The sequence below is a fragment of the Anomaloglossus baeobatrachus genome, chromosome 3 (assembly GCF_048569485.1).
Source record: "Anomaloglossus baeobatrachus isolate aAnoBae1 chromosome 3, aAnoBae1.hap1, whole genome shotgun sequence".
NCBI classification, from domain to species: domain Eukaryota; kingdom Metazoa; phylum Chordata; class Amphibia; order Anura; family Aromobatidae; genus Anomaloglossus; species Anomaloglossus baeobatrachus.
Genome location: NC_134355.1, coordinates 423,970,582 through 423,994,854, shown reverse-complemented (window position 1 = coordinate 423,994,854; position 24,273 = coordinate 423,970,582). Strand labels below are relative to the sequence as shown.

Genomic DNA, 24,273 nt, shown 5'->3' with positions numbered 1-24,273 from the left:
GGTAATTGTTTCAATACTGCAGTTGGAATTGCTCGCTAGTTCAGCACTGAACAGGGTAAAGTGGGGTTTACACGCTTCGATATTGTTAATGAATTATCGTCGGGGTCACGTTGTTTGTGACGCACATCCGGCGTCATTAACGATATCGCAGTGTGTGAGACTTATGAGCGACCTTAAACAATCGCAAAAGCGGTCAAAATTGCTTGCCGCGGAGAGGTCGTCCTGAAACAAAAAATCGCTTTCTTTTTTTTAGCGATGTTGTTCCTTGTTCCTGCGGCACCACACATCGCTGTGTGTGACACCACTGGAGCGACAAACAACTCCTTAACTGCCTCCACCGGCAATGCGGAAGGAAGGAGGTGGGCGGGATGTTACGTCCCGCTCATCTCCACCCCTCCGCTTCTATTAGACGCCTGCTGTGTGACGTCGCTGTGACGCCGCACGAACCGCCCCCTTAGAAAGGAGGCGGTTCGCCGTCCAGAGCGACATCGCAGAGCAGGTATGTGTGTGTGACGCTGCCGTAGTGATAATGATTGCTACGGCAGCGATCACACAATATTGCACGTACAACGGGGGCGGGTGCTATCATGCTCGACATCGCTAGCCGATGCTATCGATGTCGCAGCGTGTAAACCCCGCTTAAGTATCTGTCTCGCCATACAGTGTCACAAAGTTTAAGAGTATTTGGACTGAAAGCCCACTCTGCAGTAACGAAACCTATCATTAGCAGAAAGAATCAAAAGGCTAGATTCACCTTTGATGAGGAACATGTTGTGTGGACAGAGGAGAAGTGGTCCACAGTTCATTTTAGTAATTAAAGCAAGTTTAATTTATTGGGGTCTGATGGGAAACATTATGTTCATCGACAAACTAGGGAAAGACTGAACCCAAAGTGTGTTAAGAAGTCAGTGAAAGGGAGGAAGTGTGATGGTTTGAGGAAGGTTTTCTGCAGCAAGAGTTGGACCTCTCATACAGCTACATGTCAGAGTGAATGCAAGTATGTATCAGAACCTTTTTCAACAATACATGATTCCTTACTTGTTTACATCACTCAATCAGGCAGCAATTTTCATGCAGGACAATGCTCCCTGTCCCACAGCAAAACGGGTAAAGCAGTTCCTTGGAACAGTAAACATTGAAACAATGAAATGGCCAGCATAGAGTCCTGATCTAAACCCAACAGAAAACCTCTGGAAAATCCTTGGTGACAAAGTTATTGACAAAAAACCCACAACAGTCAAAAAACTTTGGAACAGACTGGAAGAAGAGTGAACCAAAATCACACCAGAGCAGTGTGAGAGACTAGTGATGTCTTGTGGCCGCAGATGTGCTGAAGTCATTCAAAGCAAAGGCCTGTACACTTCCCACTGATTAGTGACTGTTGTTACCTTCAGAAAATGTAGTTATAATCTTTATCTGTGCTACAGTCATTGTTGTTGTCTAATTATGATCATCGCATTTTATGTTGATAAACTGCATCTTTGGTAAAACGCTGTTCTAGTGGTGTGGTGCACCCCTAACAAAAAACCTTCAAATGTTGGTCAATGTAGATTACATGTGTAAAAAATAGCAAGTGATCATACATTGTCCTCTAATTTTGATCTCAAGTGTGTGTGTATATATATATATATATATATATATACATATATGTGTATTTTAGTAAAAAAAAAAATATATATATATATATATATATATATATATATTTTTTTACTAAAATACAAAGGAAATGTGTCATCTTTAATTTTGTGGTTTTTAGAGATCATTTCATCTTCAACTTGATTGACTGTTCACAACAACAGTAATTTTGAACAGGGGTGCCTTAACGTTTGCATGCCACTGTAGCATCATTAATTCCACAGCGCTTTACAGACATCATCAGCACTGTCCTCATTGGGGCTCACAAAATAATTTCCCTATCAGTATGTCTTTGGAGTGTGGGAGGAAACCAGAGTACCCGGATGAAACCCACGCAAACACAGGGAGAACATACAAACTCCTTCCAGCCATTTTCCTTGGTGGGATTTGAACCCAGGACCCCAGCTCTGCAAGACTACAGTGCTAACCACTGAGCCACTGTGCTTCTATAAATATAATCTAATGCTTTATATTAGAAGTTTATATTAAACATTGTACTTCTTTTATGCAGATCTGTACAGTCCATTGACATTTACACAATGTGTTCAAAATTATTCCAATTTATAAACAGCAAGCTAGCATGTGAAGTAAAGACATCATAATAGTAGTATATGGTACTCACCTGACCTCGAATCTCTCCACGTGGGTATAGTTTTGTGCTGACTTGAATGAAGGCTGTTCCGTCATTCAGATGTCTAAACAACTCAAGATCAAGATCCTTAACACTACCTTGCGCCTATGAAAAGTAAATGTTGAAATACGTTTTTCATTCTTTGATTAAATCAATTATGAAAAAAATCGAGACTCTTCCTTGATATATTACAGTATGCAAAATAAAATTAACTCTTGAAACAAAGTTGTCACCAGGTGTTTGCTATCCCATTTAAAGGGAACCTGTCAGGTGCAGTATGCACCCAGGACCACGAGCAGTTCTGGGTGCATATTGCTAATCCATGCCTACTGTTCCTGTATACACTAGCATAGATAAAGGGATCTTTAGAAAAGTATTTTGTGCCGCCCCCGTGTCAGCAGCCGGGCGGCTCGGATCCGGATCCGTGGTGGCTCGAGGGTCTCCGGACCCGGGGGCTCGTGCGGCCACTCAAATAAGGGGGTATTTAGTTGGGGCTGTATGATTAAAGTTCGTGACACCACCCGTGGTGTGTGGTAAGGGTGAAGTACCACCGCTGCGATTGGGAGTACCCGGTGGCAATGGAGTGGGCAGCTAGGTGTTTAACTCCTCCACGGGTAGGGGGAATGCCCCGGGACTCGGTGATGGTAGAGGAAGCCGTGGGATGTAGGGGGTTTGGAAGGCAGGGAGCAGGGAACTCACAGTTGGTAGTCGTGGTGCTGGATGAGGCTGTGCTGCTTTGGAAGGTCAGTAAACACACAGACTGTAATTAAACCAAACGTCCTGGAGTATTGCTGCCACTGTGGGGAGCGCGTCCAGGTGACCATTCCCAATGATGTTTCCTGGTGTGTTCCAGTCTAGTCCGACCCTCCGGGAGCTTCTACTACTCAGCCCCTCACACTTTGAGGGCTGCTGCCTCGCTGTCCTGGGAGCTCCAACTCCCCAGCCTGCTCTCCCCCTGAGAGCTACTTGAGAGTCCACTGCTCTCCTTGCTCCCCTGCCGACGACTGCCTAGTCACCTCCCACCCAGTCTGCTTAACCCTTTGGTCGGCGGCCCTTTCCACACTGGACTTACCCACTGGTATGTGTGTGTGTGGGATTTGCATGCTGGTCTTAGCAACATCATTGGGTGGCACCTGGAACCAAGGAAGAGATGGATACTGCATGGAAAGAAAAATTGTGCAATACCCTGTGACGACCTGATAGGCCAGGGCGTCACAATTTCTAAAGATCAGGTAAGGTGTGTTGTAAATAAAACTAGTCAAAAAGTGTAACTTGCACAATAAATAGCAAAACCCTTGCCTTTTTATAGGCACTGCTAACTACTACTTCCTAGTTAAGATTAAGAAGGGGCTTCTCACTCGTACTGACCATCGTGTGGTAACTGTGCTCATTTTATATAGCCAGACGCTACATTCCTCATTGCATGCTACCATTTTAAAGAGAACCAATCACTAGGATTTTCATATATAACCTAAAGCCAGTGCTTTACTTTGACCTGTGTAAGGTCATACACATGTGATCAGAAGGGGCGAGACCTTAGCCACCAAATCTGGATACCAGGTCACATGGGTAGGACCTCACCACAGGTCCTTCCACAGATACAGTAAGTCGTTTGTAAAATACTTATGCTAATTCTAACAGGGGGAGGAGAAAACTATGAATATATGATCTGCTCCAGTGCAACTGTCACTCAAGAAGTTGCTCATTTTATAAACTTCACTTTTTTGGGTTTTAAAACCTAAACATCTGAGCTGACCACTGCAGGTATGTATAGAATCAGCCTGATAGTGCCAGTATAGCACTGGCTTTAGGTTATATGCGAAAATCCTGGTGAGTGGTTCCCTTTAACCCCCCCCCCTTTTTTTTTTAACCATACCCCTTTACTAGGTTTCTAACTGAAGCCTCCGTTACTTTCAAACATCCAGAATTAGTATTCACTGAAGAAGGTGTTCATTTCATGATTAACCACTCTGTGGTAAGTGCGCTCACCCTAAACAGTTCAGCCAATTCATTTTAGACCACCTATTTAACATTCTGTATATATATTTTTGTCTTAGGCCTCACCCTCGCCATATTTGCCACACGTTCCACCTCTTAACCTGTACCTGAACCTATTCTATACAATACGCAGGTAAATTTATTCATATAGTGTTCTAACTTCATTTAAACACTGCACAACACATCATATTACCTGTCAATATTTGACACTCACACAGCCCTCCTCTTTTCATTTTACAGGTCCTACACCGACCCAGCTCCCTGCCCGGACATCTGGAGCTTGGCATTGTCATTTGATATTTTCAGACAAAATACCTTTTACTTATCTAATTTTAAGAAATTAATAAACATTTTTAATTTACATACCTTTCCTTATTTATTGTGCAAGTTACACTTTCTAACTAGTTTTATTTACGACACACCTTACCCAGTCTTCCACATCCTTTTCCCATTCTACATGGTAGCGCGGTAGTTTTATATTCTATTATCTAGTCAGTTTTTACCACTTCCAGACAGGATACACTCGGAACCTGTTTACTACCTGCGGCTTCCGAATAGTTACCCTTCTGTCACCAGAGTCCAACCCTAACACTAATCTAATTCCCTGAGGTATACGCCACCTACTCCTGTTTAGGCCTAAGCCACACGGCGAGAAAATCGGTGCGAGTGGAGTGCGATAAAACATCGCATTCCACTCGGACCAATTCTAGCCTGTGTGTCAGCGCACATGAGCAATTATTTTCTTAGCCCTAATCGGACCGAGAAAACAATCACAGCATGCTTCGATTGTAATGCGAGACTCTTTTCTTTCGCACCCATTCAAGTGAATGGGGCGAGAGAAAAATCGCACTGCACTCGTACCAGTGTGCAGAGCGAGAATCGTAATAGCCGGCTACGAAGGAGAGAGGGAGAGAAATCCCTCCCCTCCTCCATGCCAGCCCGCCTCTCCGCAGCGCTGGCCCGCCCCTCCTTAGTGTCAGCCCGCCCCCTGCAGCTGAGGTCCGCTTGTACAGTCGGACCTCAGACGCAGGGACACTAGCATGACACTCGGCTCCTGCTGTGCTGCCAGGGCGAGCCGAGTGTCATGCGAGCATCGCACTAGTGCCCCGTGTGGCCCCGGCCTTATTAGCCAGCTCATCCACCCACCCCACTATCCTTCACCTGTGAGTGCCGGTGTCAATTCAGTCTACTTATTTCTAAAGATCGTTTCTTATATGCTAATGAGCGCCGGACTAATCCCAAGTGCGTGAGTTCCCTTAGCTAGTCGGCACATTTGCATGTTAGCACAACCCTGTAGGCATATTAACATGCTAATGAATGCACAGCGAGGTTCACATACCTCACTCTTCATGGTGGCCAGCGGAAGATGGATGCGCACTGCACATGATCTGGGCTTCCTGGACTTTCAATCATACGCACTAATTTGATGCCGGGTATAAGCTTTCTGGCTTCAGTGAGGTATAGTGCACATGACCGGAAGTCCTGGGCAGTCCAGATCATGCGTAGTGCGCTTCCTCCTCCTCCAGCCGCCATCAAGATTAGCTGCACGTTCATTACCATGTTAGTGCGTCCACAGGGGCGTGATAACATGCTATGTGGGCCAGCTAGCCAAAGGCACTCACGCCCTTGCGACTAGTCGCAGGCCTTATTAGCATGTAATAAATGATCTTTAGAAATACTTTTTCTAAAGATCTCTTTATCTATACTAGTGTATACAGGGACTGTTAGGCAGGGATTAGCAATATGCACCAAGAACTGCTCCTGTTTTTGGGTGCATATTGCACCTGACAAGTTCCCTTTAAGAGCAGCATGATGAAGGGGTTGAGACCATGATTCCACCAATGTCTCACTTACTGAGCTGCGTGCTGCAGTTTTGATAAAATAGTTTTATCTGATGCAGATCTACCAATTCTCTGAATACTCAGCTGTGTATAACCCCGCTCACACCATTGATTGGTAGCTTTCTGTGTTTGTGTACACTGTGCATAGGCAGAAAGCTGCTAATCAGTCATGGGGGTGTGTTTGTGTGACCTCCTGGACTAGCCAGGTAGTCACAGGTAGTCACAGGTAGTCCCTTGCACAAACACCTGTCCCCTAACAAGGTAACAGCAGCCAACCTGAAAAACCCTGAGTCACCCCTCTCAGGTATTGACGTTCACACAAGGGGGCGGAGCCAGGCGGTTGGCCACGCCCACCGATGAGTTCGGATTGCCTGAGGCGGGAAAACACAAACAGATCTGTTAGGGAGGAGAGTGGAATAGTTGGAAAAGAGTAAATGTCTGTCAGGGATCTGGGTCGTAGCCCAGATACCATGTGACCAGGAGGCAGACGGTGGTTGCCACCTGCAGGAGCCGGGAAGACGGCTGGTGGAACCGTTAGAGACCGGGACAGGGTTGTGGCCCACTGGTACCAAACCGGGGAACCGACTGGAAACCAGAGCACCAGGAGGGGTACTCAGACCCAGAACGAGGTCCAGAAGCCACTAAACCACGTCGAATTTACTGATTGAGGTCTGGACCTTAGGTCCTTTCCCGTACCAAGACCCGAAAGATGGCAACAGCCCACCGAGGGGGGTAGAAAGCCACCGCACAGGCAGAGAGATCCCACGGGCCAGCGCCTGCGGGTAAACGGGTTCCCCGACACACATAAAGCCGGGGAGCAGACTACCGTTGTTGAAGCATGGCCAGTTAAGTTCTAAAAAATGAGGTGCAGGAGAAAGGTGGAAACCACCGAACCGGGTGGGGGACCAAGCGCAGCCGGCTGCGGGCACCGACCACCATCCTTTTGGTTTACCAGAGACTCTGGTGTATCTGCCATAGTGAGTACAACAGTGCCCTTGGGCCGCGCACCGCGCCGCACCAACACGCCCGCACCTAACAACCACCGGGCCCCGGGACCATCACCCCCTGCCCACGGAGGGGTCAACACCAGGCTGCACAACACCGTCCCCGGGATCCTAGTTAACGGCAGCGGTGGTGTCCACATTCACCACAACCCGTGGGTGGCGTCACGAACTTACATCTCTAAACACCACGGCCCCGGCTGTGAACCTCCCCACCGAAGATCACCCTCCTTCACGTAGCGCCAGCTTCCCTTCAGAGCGACGTGACCCCTGGGTGCCGGAGGCGCTCGAGCCACCCACCGAACGAGTCCGGACCCGAGCGGCTCGGCTGCGGCCGAGCGCGGGGCGGTACATTTGGACTACATGGCAGCAGTGATTTTATCAAATCTACAAGTACGGTGTCTGTCTCTACATTATATTGCTCTCAGAGTAGGTGCAAAAACCGGGTCACAGATTCCCTTTAAGAATGAAAAGTGAGTAACCAAATGAATGTTTACATTTAAAAAGAAAAAATTGAATAGCACAACTTAAACCTTTATAATCTTACCTCTGAGCCATAGAAGCCTTTCAAAAGTCTCTTGTGTCCATGGGAGCTCTCACTGACCTCCCCCAGTTCAGCGAAGCCATGTAAGTGAGCATTTAGTGCTGCGTCCTCTGCACGCCCCAGACCAGTCACTACAATCTGATAGTGCAGGTGGCAATGCTCATCCAGGGATACCCATGCATGGCCTGCCGATCCTGTCTTGATCGCGGGTGAGAGAAACTGACCAGCCAAAGGTATTGGAAGCTCTGCAGTACAAGAAAAGGGTATAATCAATTCCAGGCAGATACATGTTCCACAATGAACACATATGGTACGATTTTCATCAACAGTCATACAAAAGGTTACATGAGGCAGATTCCTTGTCATGACCCACCTCCCTAAGATATGAATATATAAGATTTATATTGCAAAGTACGGTAAAAGCCTTTCCTTCCTAGAAAAACAAAAAGTCGGGAAAGATTTATATATACAGTACATCACACAAGTGAGTACACCCATCACATTTTTGTAAATATTTTATTATAACGTTTTCTGGGAGAACACTGACGATATGACACTTTGGTACAATGTAAAGTAGTCATTGTACAGCGTGTATAACAGTGTATATTAGTGTCCTCTATATAACTCAACACACAGCTATTAATGTTAAAACTGCTGGCAACAAAAATTAGTACACCCCTAAGTGCCAAATGGTGCTCACTATGTCAATATTTTGAGTGGCCACCATTATTTTCAAGCACTGCCCTAATTCTCTTGGGCGTGGAGTTCACTAGAGCTTCATAGCAGCCACTTGGATCCTCTTCCCTCCTCCATGACAACATCACTGAGCTGGTGGATGTTAAAGGCCTTGCACTCCTCCACCATATGTTTCAGGATGCTCCACAGATGCTGGAGACAAATTTGGCCAGGCTAGCACCTTTATCTTAAGTTTCTTTAGCAAGGCACTAGTCATCCAGTTGGTGTGTTTGGGGTCGTTATTATGTTGGAATACTGCTCTGTTGCCCAATTTCCAAAGCGAGGGGATCATGCTCTGCTTCAGTATATCACAGTATATGTTGGCATTCATGGTTCCCTCAATGATCTGTAGCTGCCCACAACTGGCACTCATGCAGCCCCAAACCATGACTCTCCCATCACCATGCTTGACTGTAGGCAAGACACCCTTGTCTTTGTACTACTCACCTTTTGCCACCACACACTTATGACACCATCTGAACCAAATAAATTTATCTTTTTCTCATCAGACCACAAGACATGGTTTTAATATTCTATGTGCTTAGTCTGCTTGTCCAGTTCTAAGTAAAACCTTTCTTATTAAAGCACTGTATGGTCTTAGCCACCGTGCTGCAGCTCAGTTTCAGTGTGTTGGCAATCCTCTTATAGCCTAGGCCTTTTTTATGTAGAGCAACAATTATTTTTTTTCAGATCCTCAGAGAACTCTTTGCCATGAGGTGCCATGTTGAACTTCCAAAGAGAGTGTGTGTGAGCGATAACACCAAATTTAGCACACCTGCTCCCTATTCACATCTGAGAGCTTGTAACACTAATCAGTCACATGACACTGAGGAGGGAAAATGGAAAATTTGGTATAATTTGGCCATTTTCACTTAGGGGTGTACTCATGTTTGTCGGCAGCGGTTTAGACATTAATGGCTGGGTTGAGTTATTTAGGGGGCACCAAATTTACACTGTTATACAAGCTGTACACTGACTACTTTACATTGTATCAAAGTGTCAGATCTTCAGTGTTGCCCCATGAAATGATATAATCACATATTTACAAAAATGTGATGAGTGTATTCACTCTTGTTATTATATATATATATATATATATATATATATGTATATATACACACACATATATTAATAATGAGATACTGCAATACATATACTGTATATATTGATTCTCAACTCACCTTCATGTCTGGCCCACAATCCACTATACATCAGAGGTGTTATTTGTCCCCTTAATTCGCCTTCTGGGAATTCCTTTGTGGCTACATTAAGGAATAGCTCGCTCTGAAGCAGCATATGCAGATCTCTGCCGGTGGCACCTGTCCAGAATCCCCAAGCCTGTTTTGTAGAAAGAACAAACTTATATCAAACATTATGCTAGTATATATAAACTGTGATCTCAAGAGCTCTCCAACTGTATGCTGCTTATAGCATTGTTCACACGTTGAGTATTTGGTGAAATTTTTACTTTGGTATTTGTAGCCAAAACCAGGAGTGGGTGAAAAATACAGAAGTGGTGCTCGTGCTTTTATTGTACTTTTTTGGCTTTGAAATACTGACGCAAAATATTGTTGTTTCCCTTGAAAGTGGCTCAAGTGTGCATGAAATAGAGAAGTTAAAATTGTGAGCCCCACTGGGACCAGGGATATATGTGAGGGAGCGAGACCAGTTTACAATTTTTACACAGCATCCATTAAAAGGATCAGTTCACAAGTGTCTGTTTTTAGCTCACTTTTAATTCCCACTGCTCCCCTGAGTAATTAGTTTTTGGTTTTTATATATCCGCCATATGGTTCCAGAGATATGGGCCCAAAGAGGAGGAGCTCAGGGGGTAATATTGCAGAACAGCCTAAAGACACGCCCACAGAAAATGCTGTAAGCCACACCCCTTGGTAAAAATATATATATCAGTGAAAATATGGTAGATTGGGGAGCAGTGGAAATAAAATAAGAGCAACCACGGTCCACTTTTGACTTTGTGGCGGGACCACTCAAGTCTTTTGCAGCAGTTTCTGTGGAGAGTGCCATAATAAGGTATATGGACAGTGGTTGATCTGAGTGGACAGCCATTTAAATTTTCAGACTTCATGTAAAATCTGATCACTATCCACCTTTTTTGTTGATTATAATGACCATTTTCTGGATTTTCAACTTTAACGTTTGCTTCTAAAACGTTTAACTATGCGCGCGGCATCCATCCTTTGCTCTTACCTTTCCATCATGGAAGTCATTTGTCATATCGTGCAAAATATTTCTCTTAAACTTCCTTCGAGGTTTAATCTCCAAGGTCACTGATGTCACTATACTCATTATACCAGCAACTTGAACCTACAAATGGAATAAATGGATTATGATAAATGCTGCTTGAAATTATAAGCCAGACAATGGCTAAGGGTTATATACATTGGCATAAAACACAGGCTAGTGCTATCCGATGTCTTATCAGACAGTGTTTACTTCACTGTTATACTATAGGGCAGTGCTGACTAACTTTTGTTTTCTCATGCCGAGTCGGAGTGAGAAAAAAAACATTGCGTGCTGCGCTTGGCATTGTATCTCGGGCAGCGTGCACCCATACAAGTCTATAGGTGCGTGTAAAACATCGGAGTGCACTGATGATATCCGAAAACAGTCTGATATATACCGACTCAGGCAATGGAGAAGATGGAGACATTAAAGGCGTTGTCCACTACTTTTACATTGATGGCCTATCCTTAGGTGGGCTTTGCACGTTGCGATATCGGTAACAATGTGTTACCAACACTACAGCGATATTCCCCGCCCCCGTCGCAGGTACGATATCTTGTGATTGCTGCCGTAGCGAACATTATCGCTACGCCAGCTTCACATGCACTTACCTGCCCTGCGACGTCGCTCTGGCCGGCAAACCGCCTCCTTACTAAGGGGGCGGGTCGGGCGGCGTCATAGCGACGTCACACGGCAGGCAGCTAATAGAAGCAGAAGGGCGGAGATGAGCGGTACGTAAACATCCCGCCCACCTCCTTCCTTCCGCATAGCCGGCCGGGACGCAGGTAGGAGATGTTCCTCGCTCCAGCGGCTTCACACACAGTGATGTGTGCTGCCTGCTGGAACGAGGAACAACATTGTACCATCGCAGCAGCGGCATTATGAAAATGTCGGACCCTACACCGATCATACGATACCGACGCTTTTGCGCTCGTTAATCGTATGTAAAAGGCTTTACACACTACGGTCTCGACAGGGACGCCGGATGTGCGTCACTTTCGATTTGACCCCACCGACATCGCACCTGCGATATCGTAGTGTGCAAAGCCCGCCTTAGGCTGGGTCATCAATGTGTGAATGGCTGGGGTCTGTCACCTGACAATCCTGACGATCAGCTGTACTCGGTCCTGGCAGCGGCAGCAGGAAATGCTCAGCTCTGGTGCGGCTCCATCTTCTGATAGTAGCCGTGGCCGGGTAATCCACATCCGCCTCCTGTTGATCTGAATTGGAGATGGAAGTGCAGTACCTGGAGCGGCCACTATCAGAAGACAGAGCAGCACCGAAGCTGACCATGTCCGGTTGCCTGCTGCTGGGACCGAGAACAGCTGATCGGTGGGGGTGTAGTGTTGAACCCTGGTCGATCAGACATTGATAACCTATCCTAAGAATAGGCTATCAATGCAAAAGTAGCAGACAACCCCTTTAATCTCCGGATCTTCTCCTCAGCAGTGTTCTGATTCTCACACGTGAGATAATCGGAGCACAGTAAATGACGCTCAGCCCACGTTCACAGCAGAGTTTGAGTCGAGTGTCAATAGCATAATTGGACCGATTCTCTCACATGGCAGAATCATCGCATACTATATGCCAGTGTGAGCGTTCACTGAAGTGAAGAATCAGATTTCAATATAAGTAACTGACATAGCCATACACATACAGTATCTAGGAAGCATACCTGATACTCCAGTGTCCCATTTTCGTGCAGTGTGATGGTCGCTGAGCCCACTGACCCAGTCTTTGTAGGTTGTAAAGCATCCCCTCCTGACAGTACACTCTGCAGGGCTATGTTAGAGGATGGCAGGTTAGTTTTGAAATATTTCTAAACAATGTAAACATGGATATAAATAAAAAAAGACAGTCAACTTCTTGATTTAGGAAGCTGTTAATTGACTTTGCACCCAACACATTAGCCCTGGCTCAGATTCAGACAGTTCTCAGAATTGTAATGTTTAGATATTAGTTTTTTGTTCTTTATTTGGGGGAACATAAAAAAATATCTGAATGTGAATAAATACTTACTGTCACATGACTTTCTGACAGTGATAGGGCCTGAAATCCGTTGCTCATGTCTTCCTTCTGTCTGTATTGCAATCTTCAAGTGTCCCTGGGCAAGCCATTGCATTTCACGACTGGAGAGATCTGGCAAAACCTCTGCAAAGTCTGGTTCCTATGATTAGATACATGGCTCAGCGGATTGTATTACACATGACAGGATGAGATACACGTTCAGCAGACTGTATCAAACAAGACTGGATTAGGTACATGGGTCAGCAGTCTATATATCACATGATAGTATTGGATACACAGCTCAGCAGACCTTATCACACATGATAGGATTAGATACTCTGCTTTGCAGACTGTCCCTGGACTAGTCAGGTCATCACAGGGTTCTGCACAACCTATCTCTCCCTGTGCAGGGCTCAACCCTCCATGGTTCTGGGTCCCCATCTTGCGGTACTGCCTCCACCAGCATTCACAAATCCTAGTTACACCTCGCACCACACCCTGTCAGGCACACCAGTGGGCTGCTAAGCTGGAATAAGGCCGCCCACCTAGGGGTCAGGCAGGGAGGTGGGAGGTGACAAGTCAGTCGGCTCCAGGGTAGCAAAGAGAACAGTGGTAGCCCTCGAGCTGTGAGGAGCTCAGAGGAAGCTGGGAGTTAGAGCTCCCAGGGGAGAAGCAGACTAGGTCAAAGATGGTGGTCTGGACCAGGAGGAGTCAGAGACCCGGTCGCGGGAGATTGGGACTGGGTGCTTGGCTAGTCTTGGAGGATAGCTAGCAGCCGCAGTTCAATAGCCGGGCTGGGACCGAAGGCACGTCGGAATACATGGACCCTAGGTCGGGGAGAAGCTTCAAGCAACCTGGCAATTAACCTGCAAAGGACAGGGCCTATATGGACTGTTCCCACAAAGCTCAGAGATCAGAGGCACTAGTGCAATGAGGGAGATAGGGCTTTCCAAGCAAAGCAGCCCACTGAAATCCCAAGCGTGAGCTCCTGAGAGCAAGCTCCTCTGCTACTCTTGGCAGGGAGCGGGGCCCGGAAAGCTCCAAGCTGACGGGCCAACTGAACACTCTAAAATACGGTGCAAGGCCACAGACCACCAGGCAGTACTGCAGGGGATGGGACCCGGGCGAGCTCCCCAAGAGGGCAGCGGCACCCAGAGACTTGGTTTACTACGTTGTCAGCGTCTTCTTTCTAGCTGAGTGAGTCCCTGATTAATCCCTGCAACCAGCGAGCCTGCGCTCCCCCTGCACCCCATACCACCATCCAGAGTCCCAGGGCCTTTCCCTACCCGTGGAGGGTAACGTCATCTAGTTACCCCACTCCATCACCCCGGGCACTCCCAACGGCAGCGGCGGTACTCCCTATTACCGCACACCAAGGGTGGCGTCACGAACTATATATCTCCTCTGTAAATACCCCCCTTCTTCATTCGGATGTGACCCTTTAACCCCTGGGTCCAGAGACCCTCGAGCCACGAGTAGCGACGTCCGGATCTGAGCGGTTCGACCGCTGCTGGGGCGTTACAGTGCGAGTGCTCGCTTGACACTCTGCTCACGCTCGAAGACAGCGGGAGCCGTGTCATGTGAGTGTGGTCCGATCTTGCTATCAGACCACAGCTGCAGAAGGGAGGGTCGGTGCTGTGGAGGGGAGGGAGGGATTTATCTCCCCATCTCCTCCGTTACCAGCTGATGTGAGAATCGCATTGCAGTCCACTGTAATGCGAGTACAATGCAATGTTTCTCTCACCCCCATAGACTTGAATGGGTGCGAGTGAAACAGGATCGCATTCCACTCGCATCATGTTGCGAATGTTTTCTCAGTCTGATTAGGGCTGAGAAAAAAAATCACTCATGGGGGCGGACCCATAGAGTATTATTGGTCCCCGTGGAATGCGATTTTTTATTACTCGCCGTGTGTGCTTACCTTGATACATATGATCGGATTACATATACGGCTCAGCGGACAGTGTTATACATGTTATGGTTAGATACACAGCTCAGTGAACTGTATCACACATTATTGAATTAGATACATCATTTAGCAGACTGTATAACATGTGATACGATTAGATTCACGGCTCTGCAGACTGTATTACAAATTACATACACGTGAACACGGACTTTATCACACACTGTATCACAGATGATAAGATTGCATGCGGACTATCTCACACATGATCAAATTAGTTACATGGATCAGTTGACTATCACACGTGATAGGATTTGATATACAGGTCAGCAGTCAGTATTAGACATTATATACACAGCTCAGTGGACAGCATCACACAAGATAGGATTATATACATAGCTCAAGAGACTGTACCAGACATAATAGGATTAGATACATGGCTCAGTGAACTGTATCATACATAGGATTAGATACTCTGCTTTGTGGAACTGTAATACAGTACATATGATTCGAATAGATACATGGCTGAGCTGACCGTATCACACATGATAGGATTAGTACACAGTTCAGCAGTCAGTATCACACATGTTATGGTTAGATACACAGCCTAGCGAACTCTTCATATATTACTGGATTAGATACATTGTTCAGCAGACTGTATAACGTAATACGATTAGATTCATGGCTCTACAGATTGTATCACACATTAGATACACGGTTCCACGGACTGTATCACACTTGACAGGATTATATACATGTCTCAGTGGTCTATCTCACACATGATCTAATTAGATACATGGATCAGTTGACTATCACACATGATGGGATTTGATACACAGCTAAGCAGTCAGTATTACACATGTTAGATACACAGCTCAGCGGACAGCATCAGACATGATAGGATTATATATATGGCTCAACAGACTGTACCACACATAATAGGATTAGATACATGGCTCAGTGTACTGTATCACAGATAATAGGTTTAGATACATGGCTCTGCATACAATTACTGTGATCTGAGTGGAGCAGCTGCAATAACATAACTGCTTAGCACAGATCACTGTAATCACTGGTGCGCACAACCCTATGCACCAGAACTCTGGTGGTGATTTCATTCAGTGAAATGTACTCACTACTAGATGAAGTGACCTCCGCAGCCCTGGTGCCTGTTCTTGTGCTTGCTGGCATATACAGTGATCTGTGTGGAGCAATTCATGTTATTGCAGCTGCTCCGCACAGATCACTGTAATTCCTGGTGAGCACAGGTCTGGACACCAAGGCTGCAGTGTTACCTTCCTCCAGTGGTGAGTACATTCCCCTGGATCAAATCACAGTGGCAGTGTTGGTGTCCAGACCCCTTACTGCTGGTGTCACCTCTCATTACTGTGATCTGAGCAGAGCAGATGCAATTACATGACTGCTTTGCTCAGATCAGTCACTAAAGGTGATAGAGGAAAATTGCAGCCAGCACATAGAGCTGGGATACAATAGAATGGCACTGAGCTCCACCTACAGCAGTTGACAGCTAATATGACCACGACATAGGAGATAGGGTCAGATGCCAACCACAGTCTCCTATGGCCTTAGGCTGCCATATATGAGATGTGTAAATCTTGTGCTGTGATGTTTACACACCAGCAAATAAAAATGGCAGCCCCCAGAGGCTCTGTTAAAAAGTTATAATTACAAAAAACAGTACATTTAATTTTATTCACTAAAAATAAACTTTTTAACATAAAGTTCAAACATTAAAAGAATATTAAAAGATGTGGGACACATTACTCTTAAGGGCTCATTCAGACGAGCGTTATATAGTCATGTGCTGTTGGACAAAAAAAATCAGACAGCACACTGACCAATGTTATGCAGTTTTGCTGTCTAAATCGCAGGATGCTCTATTTCACCATATCTTGGGTGCCATTAGTATAGCAGTTGATTTTTATGGATACATTGCTATTATTAACATAGGAGACTGTATTTTACTGTGTACATTTTAAAATGTTAATGTATAAATATGGCTGCCACATGGATGTCAAGTAAAATTCCGATGACACAAAGATGAAAATTGTCCAAATTTTCGGGATGAAAATTGGACGATTTCTCACGCTCGTCTGACCATTGCTTACAGCAAGTAAAAACAGATATATAATAATCATATGTGCAAAGTATAAATCTGCAAACTGTGGTTTATCTTATGCATATATGATCTATGTGACATACATACTTATATTATGGTCTAACAGTCATAGAACTTGCATATGACTCACCTGTTCTGTGATATTAGCATACAGCTCTCGTATAACGTGATCCTGATGAATAATTTGCATAGTTATTGGAATATTTTCTGTAATGGAAAAAAAAAATATGACTTCTAACAGCAATCTATCCTCTCATTCCCAAAGTGTTTCCCGTCCTCCCATATGTCATCATTAACCCCATCACTTATATCATGACAGTCCAACTTTATCTTTTTGAAGTTTTTCCTACGGCAGCATAAGAATTTGAGCTTTAAGATTTGAGAATATTTTATGCAAAGGGTATTTTTATGAAACATGTTTATTATACTGTAGAAGTTGTGTTGATTTCTAAAGTTCCTACCTCGTTCTCCTCCTTGTAGTCCTCTGAGCATAAGAATAAAGTGCAGATTGTCATCCACATCACTAAGTGTCAGCATAGCAAGACCCCGTTCACCTGACTCCTCTGGGGAGTCCGGTATCAGAAGGGCACTAAAGGACTCTGATAGAAAAAAAATTCATGTTGATTTATATTTTATGACTTTCCTGTTTACATCTTTATTACCGAATACTTCTTGCCTACGCTATCCATTCAAGCCATAATGACAATTTACCTGCAAACAGAGCTTTGTGACGAATAATCTTGCCAGATATTTCAGGTTCGGAAAGTGTTGTTGTCATTAGAGAAACAAGAATGTGTCCCAGACGCAGAAGATGAAGAGAAGTTCGAGGAATTGACCTCCATATTCCACATATCTGGTTAAAAAAAATCTTGTTAAAGGGACTGTTAGCACAGAATGACTGTTCAAACCAAACACAGGGGCTCGGTGCATCACATCAAATCACCTGCTTGGTTTCCATCTATTTCCGCCCTTCTCTGACTCTATGAAACCAGAGCTGTCAATCAAAGAAGGGGAGGTGGAGATAGAGGGAAAACAAGCAGATGGGAAGATGCATGTAAATGATTAGCCCTGCCATGATGCACTGAGTTCCTATTCTTGGTTTGAACAGTTGTTTAATGAAAATGAAACAAGATAGTTCAGAGAATAAAATGATAGATGCTTATTTACTTACTGTGTCACTTTGCGGGTATCCAATTCTGTGTACAGGATGCTCAAACAGCACATTACCATCGGAATCAGAGAAACGAACACGCGAAAGATTATCAAAGCTAAAGGCAGAGTAAGGTGAAAATATAAAATAAACAAAATAAGGAGATTTTCCATGAAAATTTTAATTTTCAATCATATTTTAATGAGGAATAAAATTATATAACAGCAGATAAACAAAGCTGTCAGCATAGATTCAATCCAATTTGGACACTTTTGCTCAGTTTGGGTGCAAGGGTTGCACGGCCTAAAAACCAGTCATGCCCTAACAACTAATAGACAGTAAATTATGGCTTTCTCCTCTAACAGATAGAGAAAAACTTGGCACACCTAAATTAATATAAGGACTTTATTATACAGGCAATCCAAAAATCTAAAAAATTTAACGTTTCAACCCCTATATTTGGGTCTTCATCAGACACAATAGATAGTTGAGTAGGAATATGCCTTTAAGATCGTTACACAGTCAAAATCACCGTGAGAACTATAGATAAATCAGATTGCTGTTCTGTTTAGATATAATGGCGCAGTGTAGCAGAGCGTCTTACATGCAGGGAGCACAGGGAGCGCTTAAAGTCCTTATATTCATTTTGGTGTGCCAAGTTTTTCTGTATCTAATGACGGGTTTGAACCCTTCTTGAGCACCCATAATTACCAAATGTACCATGAACCTTATTCTACTTGTTTCTCCTCTAATAGACACAATCTTTGTAAAAACTTTTCAAGCATACAGTGGTACACATGACATTTAATAAGAAAGTGATGAAAAGCTTTAAAATAAAAATAGGAGAACATCTCAGTTAATTACCCTTTATAGGTGATAGAAAAGATTACATTGGAACGCTGTAAAGTAAATTTAGCCTTCGCAAGACCACTGGTAACTGGGGGCCACACACGACTTGAAGCAGTCAAAAATGCCACATACTCTGTCAAAATAAACACAGGCATGAATACAGTAGAGAACAACTGAAAAAATAGCATAGCATTGTATAAACGGAAATCTGAAGAAGACAGTGAACTTAGGTGCAGTATACTGATCTCCCAAAATGGTATTAATTCCATATATATATATTAAAATATGCAAAGTATTAAGAGGAAACACCCCCACTAGAAATAAAAATAGTTTGCCCAAAAAGCACAGAAAGAGTTAATATTGGGGATTTGATGTCTATTCGCAAACCATTGTGCACATTTGGCTCCTGTCCCGAGGCCACACTGCATCTCTTAATAAGCTAAAGCTGTATTAAAAATGTATTCAACTGCATTTTTATGCTGTGATATATAGAAGCCATAAACTTGTATTCCTATATCTCTTTATGTATGCGGTAATTACCTGCACGACTGTCTTCCGCACCGACATCATCAGAACTTAGATAGGAGCGATCATTATAAAGATCTTCTTCTTTTTCTTGGAAATACTCAAACTCGTCAAACATAAATTCTGATTTTTTCAGAGGGGGAGAGGGAGGAAGAGCTGCATAAAAACAGGAAAATAACGTTAACACTGAAAAAAAAAGGTTGCATAAGTTGGCAAGAAAAAGACTAGTACATAGTTCAGAAGAGAAACATGGCTCATAATAGCATGCAGGAGACTAAAGAATACAAAAGGAGAATTTTAGAAGTCTTACAAGTCTTACTTTTCGGGCAAACCCGACAGCACTGCCCAGGGATTTCTATGGGATTAGCACAGGTGGGTGCAGGACAGTGGTTCTTAATGCTCTTACAACTGATCTTCCCATAATCTCTTGTCCAACGGTTTCGTTGCTTGAAAAGAAACAAAAAAAACTAAGTTTTCCAGAAGTAACTATTGTATACTCAAGACACAGACTTAAATTCAGAGGAACCAAAAGGGTACCACGTGAAAGAAAGTGATGTGGAGTTGTCTTCTTGCCCTGGAGCAGATCTCTGTTGAAAGCCTTCCAGGAGGTAATACGTTTATAATGGCTAACTACATCTTTCTATTACCTCCCACTAATTTCCACAAATAAAGGCTTCCACTATACAATACAAAGACTTTCTCTTAACACATTACCGTATTCTCCTTTATTATGCATCCAGTAATCAGCAATCAATCAGTGCATAGTCTGACCTTTCTTCACTACCTTCTGAATAGCCAGCCTTTTACTTTGCCTATAGACTCCTTACCGGTTATTCTTACACTAGCAGTATTACTATTACATCTGCCACATTACCACTTTTTTTCAACCTACAAGTTATTCCATTTCCATAATTTGTCCCCATGCTTCCATGTTTAGAAAAAATATTGCCACCGTCATCTTTCAGGATATCTCCCCATTCCTTACCGCTTCACAACGGCATACTACACAGTGGGCTACCCCAAATGGTTTTCCCAGGTCTGGATGCCAGGTATGTTCGAGGGGGTATGTTTTACCTCCAAGACGACAACCTAAATGGAATAAAATACATGAAGAAGTAAATACAGTGATGAAATATTTAAAGCAATAACTACAAAAGTGAAATTTGGTTGTCACATGCTACACATTGAATGTAGCCTGCCTTTCTGGAATGTACTACTTAGGGTTGGCTGCTCTGTGTGCACAGATTCCTAGCACTGCCTCTGAGGGTCCAACTGCTGACCCACAAGCAGCTTATGCTGAACCAAATGCAAGCTGTTGTGTACATGCATGACCAGCAAATGCAGAAGACATGGATCCACAAAACTATAAGCATGTGATAGAATACAGTTCTTTAGTGAGAACCAATAAACCAAAACAGCCACCAAAATCTGCAGGTCAGACATTATCACAAACGTGGGACTTGTAGATACACAATCTATGGATCCTGTGTGTCCCAATAAGCTACAAGTGAAAAGGTTTTGGTACTGTGTTAGCCAGTTGAAAAATTATTGAATGTTCTCAGTGAGAGGAACAAAATTATAATCTTGTTATACCTTTTAATGGCTAACTAAAATAAAATAAAGTGATGTTACAAAGCAAGCTTTCGAGACATCTCAGGTCCCTTCTTGAAGGGACCTGAGATGTCTCGAAAGCTTACTTTGTAACATCACTTTATTTTATTTTACTTAGCCATTAAAAGGTATCACACGATTATTATTTTGTCCCAATAAGCTAGCACAGGAGGTTCTGACAAGACTTATAGTTCCATAACATCTGGGATATAAACTGAGCAGGATCACGCACATCATGGAGGACACACAGGCGCTGCCTGGAGTTATATTGCTCTGTAACATCGTGAGGAATTTAAGGGGAAAATGTGACACAAAGTGCAGGACCCCGAATATACGACTGGGACATGACTGAATAAAGTTCTGGCAGCTGAAGAGCTCTGTGTAATGGGGCTGAGTTACATAAACATTCCCTCATAGCAACTAATAAGCAATGCTATTCCCTTAGATTTACTGTGACATTCCCAAGTCTCCTCAGTGACTCCACTGAGGTGTATAATAATAATAATAGCAGCACTCCTGTCACAACCCCTCGTCAGCAGGTCACAGCTCAGGGGCCGCATTCACCACCGTTACAGATAAAACCGAGTACAATTTGTCCTTCATCTCGTTTGTGGTGTCTGGTTTGTGCATCTGACTGAGATAGCGGTAAATTTACCTGCAGTCCTGTGTAAAACACATCTAACCCTTTGCAATAATAGGAACAATTCTGCAGATGACAAACTTAGCTCTGGTACATATGTAAGCCCCTGCTGTTACTTTCCTGTACTATGCATAGAGGTGGATTGCGATATATATCACACTTTATATATATATACACGCAATACATAACATGATAAGGTGTCACTCACCGAGCTGTGCCTTTGATGGCAGAGGATCCTGTTCTGGTTTGATGGGCAGAATAATTTTACGACGTGAAGCATCAGCAGCCAGTATCCATAGAGTGAGAAGGCGCAGGATGTGGGCATATAATACCTCCATGATAACCCACTACAGTCAGTGGAGGTACCCCTTGAAGAAGTCCGGAACCCTGTTCCCTTCCAGTTCTGTGTAGTCACCAATGGGTGGAACACTTCTTGTCCTTGTCACTTGGTGTTTTATCTCTGCCAGCACCCCTGTCACTGTCCTATAGCAGGTCACTGTCCAGAGGGCATAATTCAGTCTAGTTGCTGAGGTATCTTCTGTTAGCTGAGAGGGTCAACAGCTGGATATATAGGGGAGGACACAGCTAGCAAACAAAGCCCCCCTGCCCGCCCCGGCCCCCTTTGCAATCTTGCTGAAGTATATTGCACTCACTCTGAGAGTTGATGAGTCGCTCAGCAGGGTCTCAGGCTGAGGAAAGTGTCTGTTAACAACATTGAAAAGCCCAGCAGGGACTCCAGGCTCCCCCCCAAGCCGACACACTCAGACATAGCATCCTGACTCAGCCTGGACCCACCCAGGAGAGAGGGAATAGGATGAGTACAGAAAGGAGCGATGGATACAGACAGACAGGGAGAGAAAGTACAGACACTGGGGCGACCACAAGTATGGGGAGACGTATGGAATGTGTCATCATTATATATGGACCTATTATACACCCACCAGAGAGAAAGACAAGAAATTGTGAAATGATGGAGACTGTAATACATTAAATGCAGCACTTCTCCAGCAGATTAAGGCTACGTTCCCATGATCAGGATCACTGGAGTTTTTGATGCTGCAGAATTTCTGCACCATCTCTGCATCTTAATTTACTTGCAGATTTTCAATTGCATTTTGTGTGCATTTTTGACGCTGTGTTTTTGATGCTGCGGTTTTTGTCTCTGCTGTGTCATCCTTTAAATAAAGCTGTTTTGTTTTTTAAACTTCATGGTATTGTCAGCAATAGGTGCAGAATCCATACGGCTTTGGTGCATTTCACCGTGTAAACACACAAAAAACACGTGTCTTTTACCTGCAGATTTTCTGTATCTAATGCAAGTCTATAAGGGAAATCCACACAGAAGATTGAGCGTCCCGCAAAAAAATTGACATGCTGAAAGCATGATCAGTTTATGCAGTGTAAAAAAGAAGAACGGTCGGTAGGAGATTTCTATTAATTTATCCACTTTGGTTGAACTGTGAAATGCTGCGTTTTGAACGCAGCAAAACTACCGATTGTGGGAATGTGCCCTAGGCTATGTGCACACAGTGTGTTTTTATCGCGTTTTTTTATGTGGTTTTTAAGTGCAGTTTTGTCACAAACGAGGCAAAACCACACATTTTGTACTGCTTTTTTTCCTGCCAAGAGATGCAGAAATGGTACAGAAATTTCTCAAGGTGTGCACATAAAAGGGTTACCAATCCAGTCTTCTTATTAATATAGTGCAAGTATATTGCACCAACACATTCTGCAGCACATACATCTGTCTCTGTCAATAATAAGTACTTCTAGATTATGGTAGGGGTCAACTCTCCAAAATCCTGCAGACAGCAGTGGAGGTAGTTATGCCCCAGGCCCAGTATTATTAGAGTTACACGAGATCACCAGAGGGTTCTCCGATGGGCCCAGGTTCTATTACAATAATGGGGCCTATGAGGCTCAGCACAAACTAATCCCATCTGATTTTGACTTCAAAGCATATCAATTGCACCAGGAGTCTATCACTTTTTAGGGTTAGTAAAAAAACAATTACTAGTTCTTGCAGGTAATATGACCTGAGGCTGCAATGAAAAGTAGACATCTCCCTGGGAATTGTATCTATGACACCGTGTTACATATATAAATTACCCACCTGACTGTCCTATAATAACTTATCAGAGGCTACTAGGGACAACTAAAACAAGAGGACAAAGAACATATAAACTTTTCACATTTATTGTCCTGCTTAGATTTGTATCCATGTAATAGGGAGCCCAGAAATGCATGATGATAGAGACATGGAGGCTCCTTAAAACACTTCTTTCTTCATATTAAAACATACACATATATATATATATATATATATATATATATAAAAAAATATAAAATAAAACATTATAACACGTATACCGATATGTAACATATACACTCTCATTCTGGATACTACATCCTCTTTTCTAGTGTAGCTCCTTCCCAGGGAAGCCTTTAGGTAGACTTGGAAATGTTCTGGAAGTCTACAAATTACATGGCCTACATAGTGTACATAGTTTGTATGAGAGGGCTTACCTGCCAAAATCGTTCTTGTAAAGCAGTTGGTGAGAAGGCCAGTGATCCCTATCGGACAAAACGCACTCAAATTCTTATTGTAAATGTAAAAAATGTTATGTCTGATCTGTGGGGGGCAAACCAGTGAGACCTAGTAAGGCCTGAGAATGAGGATTATACATTACCTACAGTATTACCAAGAGAAACTGTCTACAAGAGGTGCGGAAACAGCTGAGTAAACTGACTTAGCTGTTTCCATATCTCTTTTCGGCTTCAAGAGGAGAGAACACCTCTTCTCCAGATTGTAA

General features: G+C 43.8%; 1 protein-coding gene across 2 annotated transcripts in view; it reads right to left on the bottom strand.

Annotated features, from left to right (window-relative positions):
- The window catches only part of CHRD (chordin), a 35,402-nt gene extending 13,317 nt beyond the window's left edge, over positions 1–22,085 (bottom strand). Inside the window, exons 1-15 of one of the 2 annotated variants that reach the window (XM_075338470.1) lie at positions 21,669–22,085; positions 20,195–20,298; positions 19,520–19,655; positions 19,225–19,365; positions 18,700–18,817; positions 17,857–17,953; positions 17,397–17,538; positions 17,147–17,284; positions 16,816–16,892; positions 12,652–12,799; positions 12,308–12,414; positions 10,597–10,713; positions 9,567–9,723; positions 7,654–7,895; positions 2,258–2,371 (exon numbers count right to left, since the gene is read on the bottom strand). In XM_075338470.1, coding sequence (XP_075194585.1) covers positions 2,258–2,371; positions 7,654–7,895; positions 9,567–9,723; positions 10,597–10,713; positions 12,308–12,414; positions 12,652–12,799; positions 16,816–16,892; positions 17,147–17,284; positions 17,397–17,538; positions 17,857–17,953; positions 18,700–18,817; positions 19,225–19,365; positions 19,520–19,655; positions 20,195–20,298; positions 21,669–21,798 — 1,968 coding nt within the window. In that variant the 5' untranslated portion in view covers positions 21,799–22,085. The remainder of the gene's footprint in view (positions 1–2,257; positions 2,372–7,653; positions 7,896–9,566; positions 9,724–10,596; positions 10,714–12,307; positions 12,415–12,651; positions 12,800–16,815; positions 16,893–17,146; positions 17,285–17,396; positions 17,539–17,856; positions 17,954–18,699; positions 18,818–19,224; positions 19,366–19,519; positions 19,656–20,194; positions 20,299–21,668) is intronic. The other variant, XM_075338471.1, reaches the window with a different exon arrangement.
- Between the last annotated feature and the right edge of the window lie 2,188 nt (positions 22,086–24,273).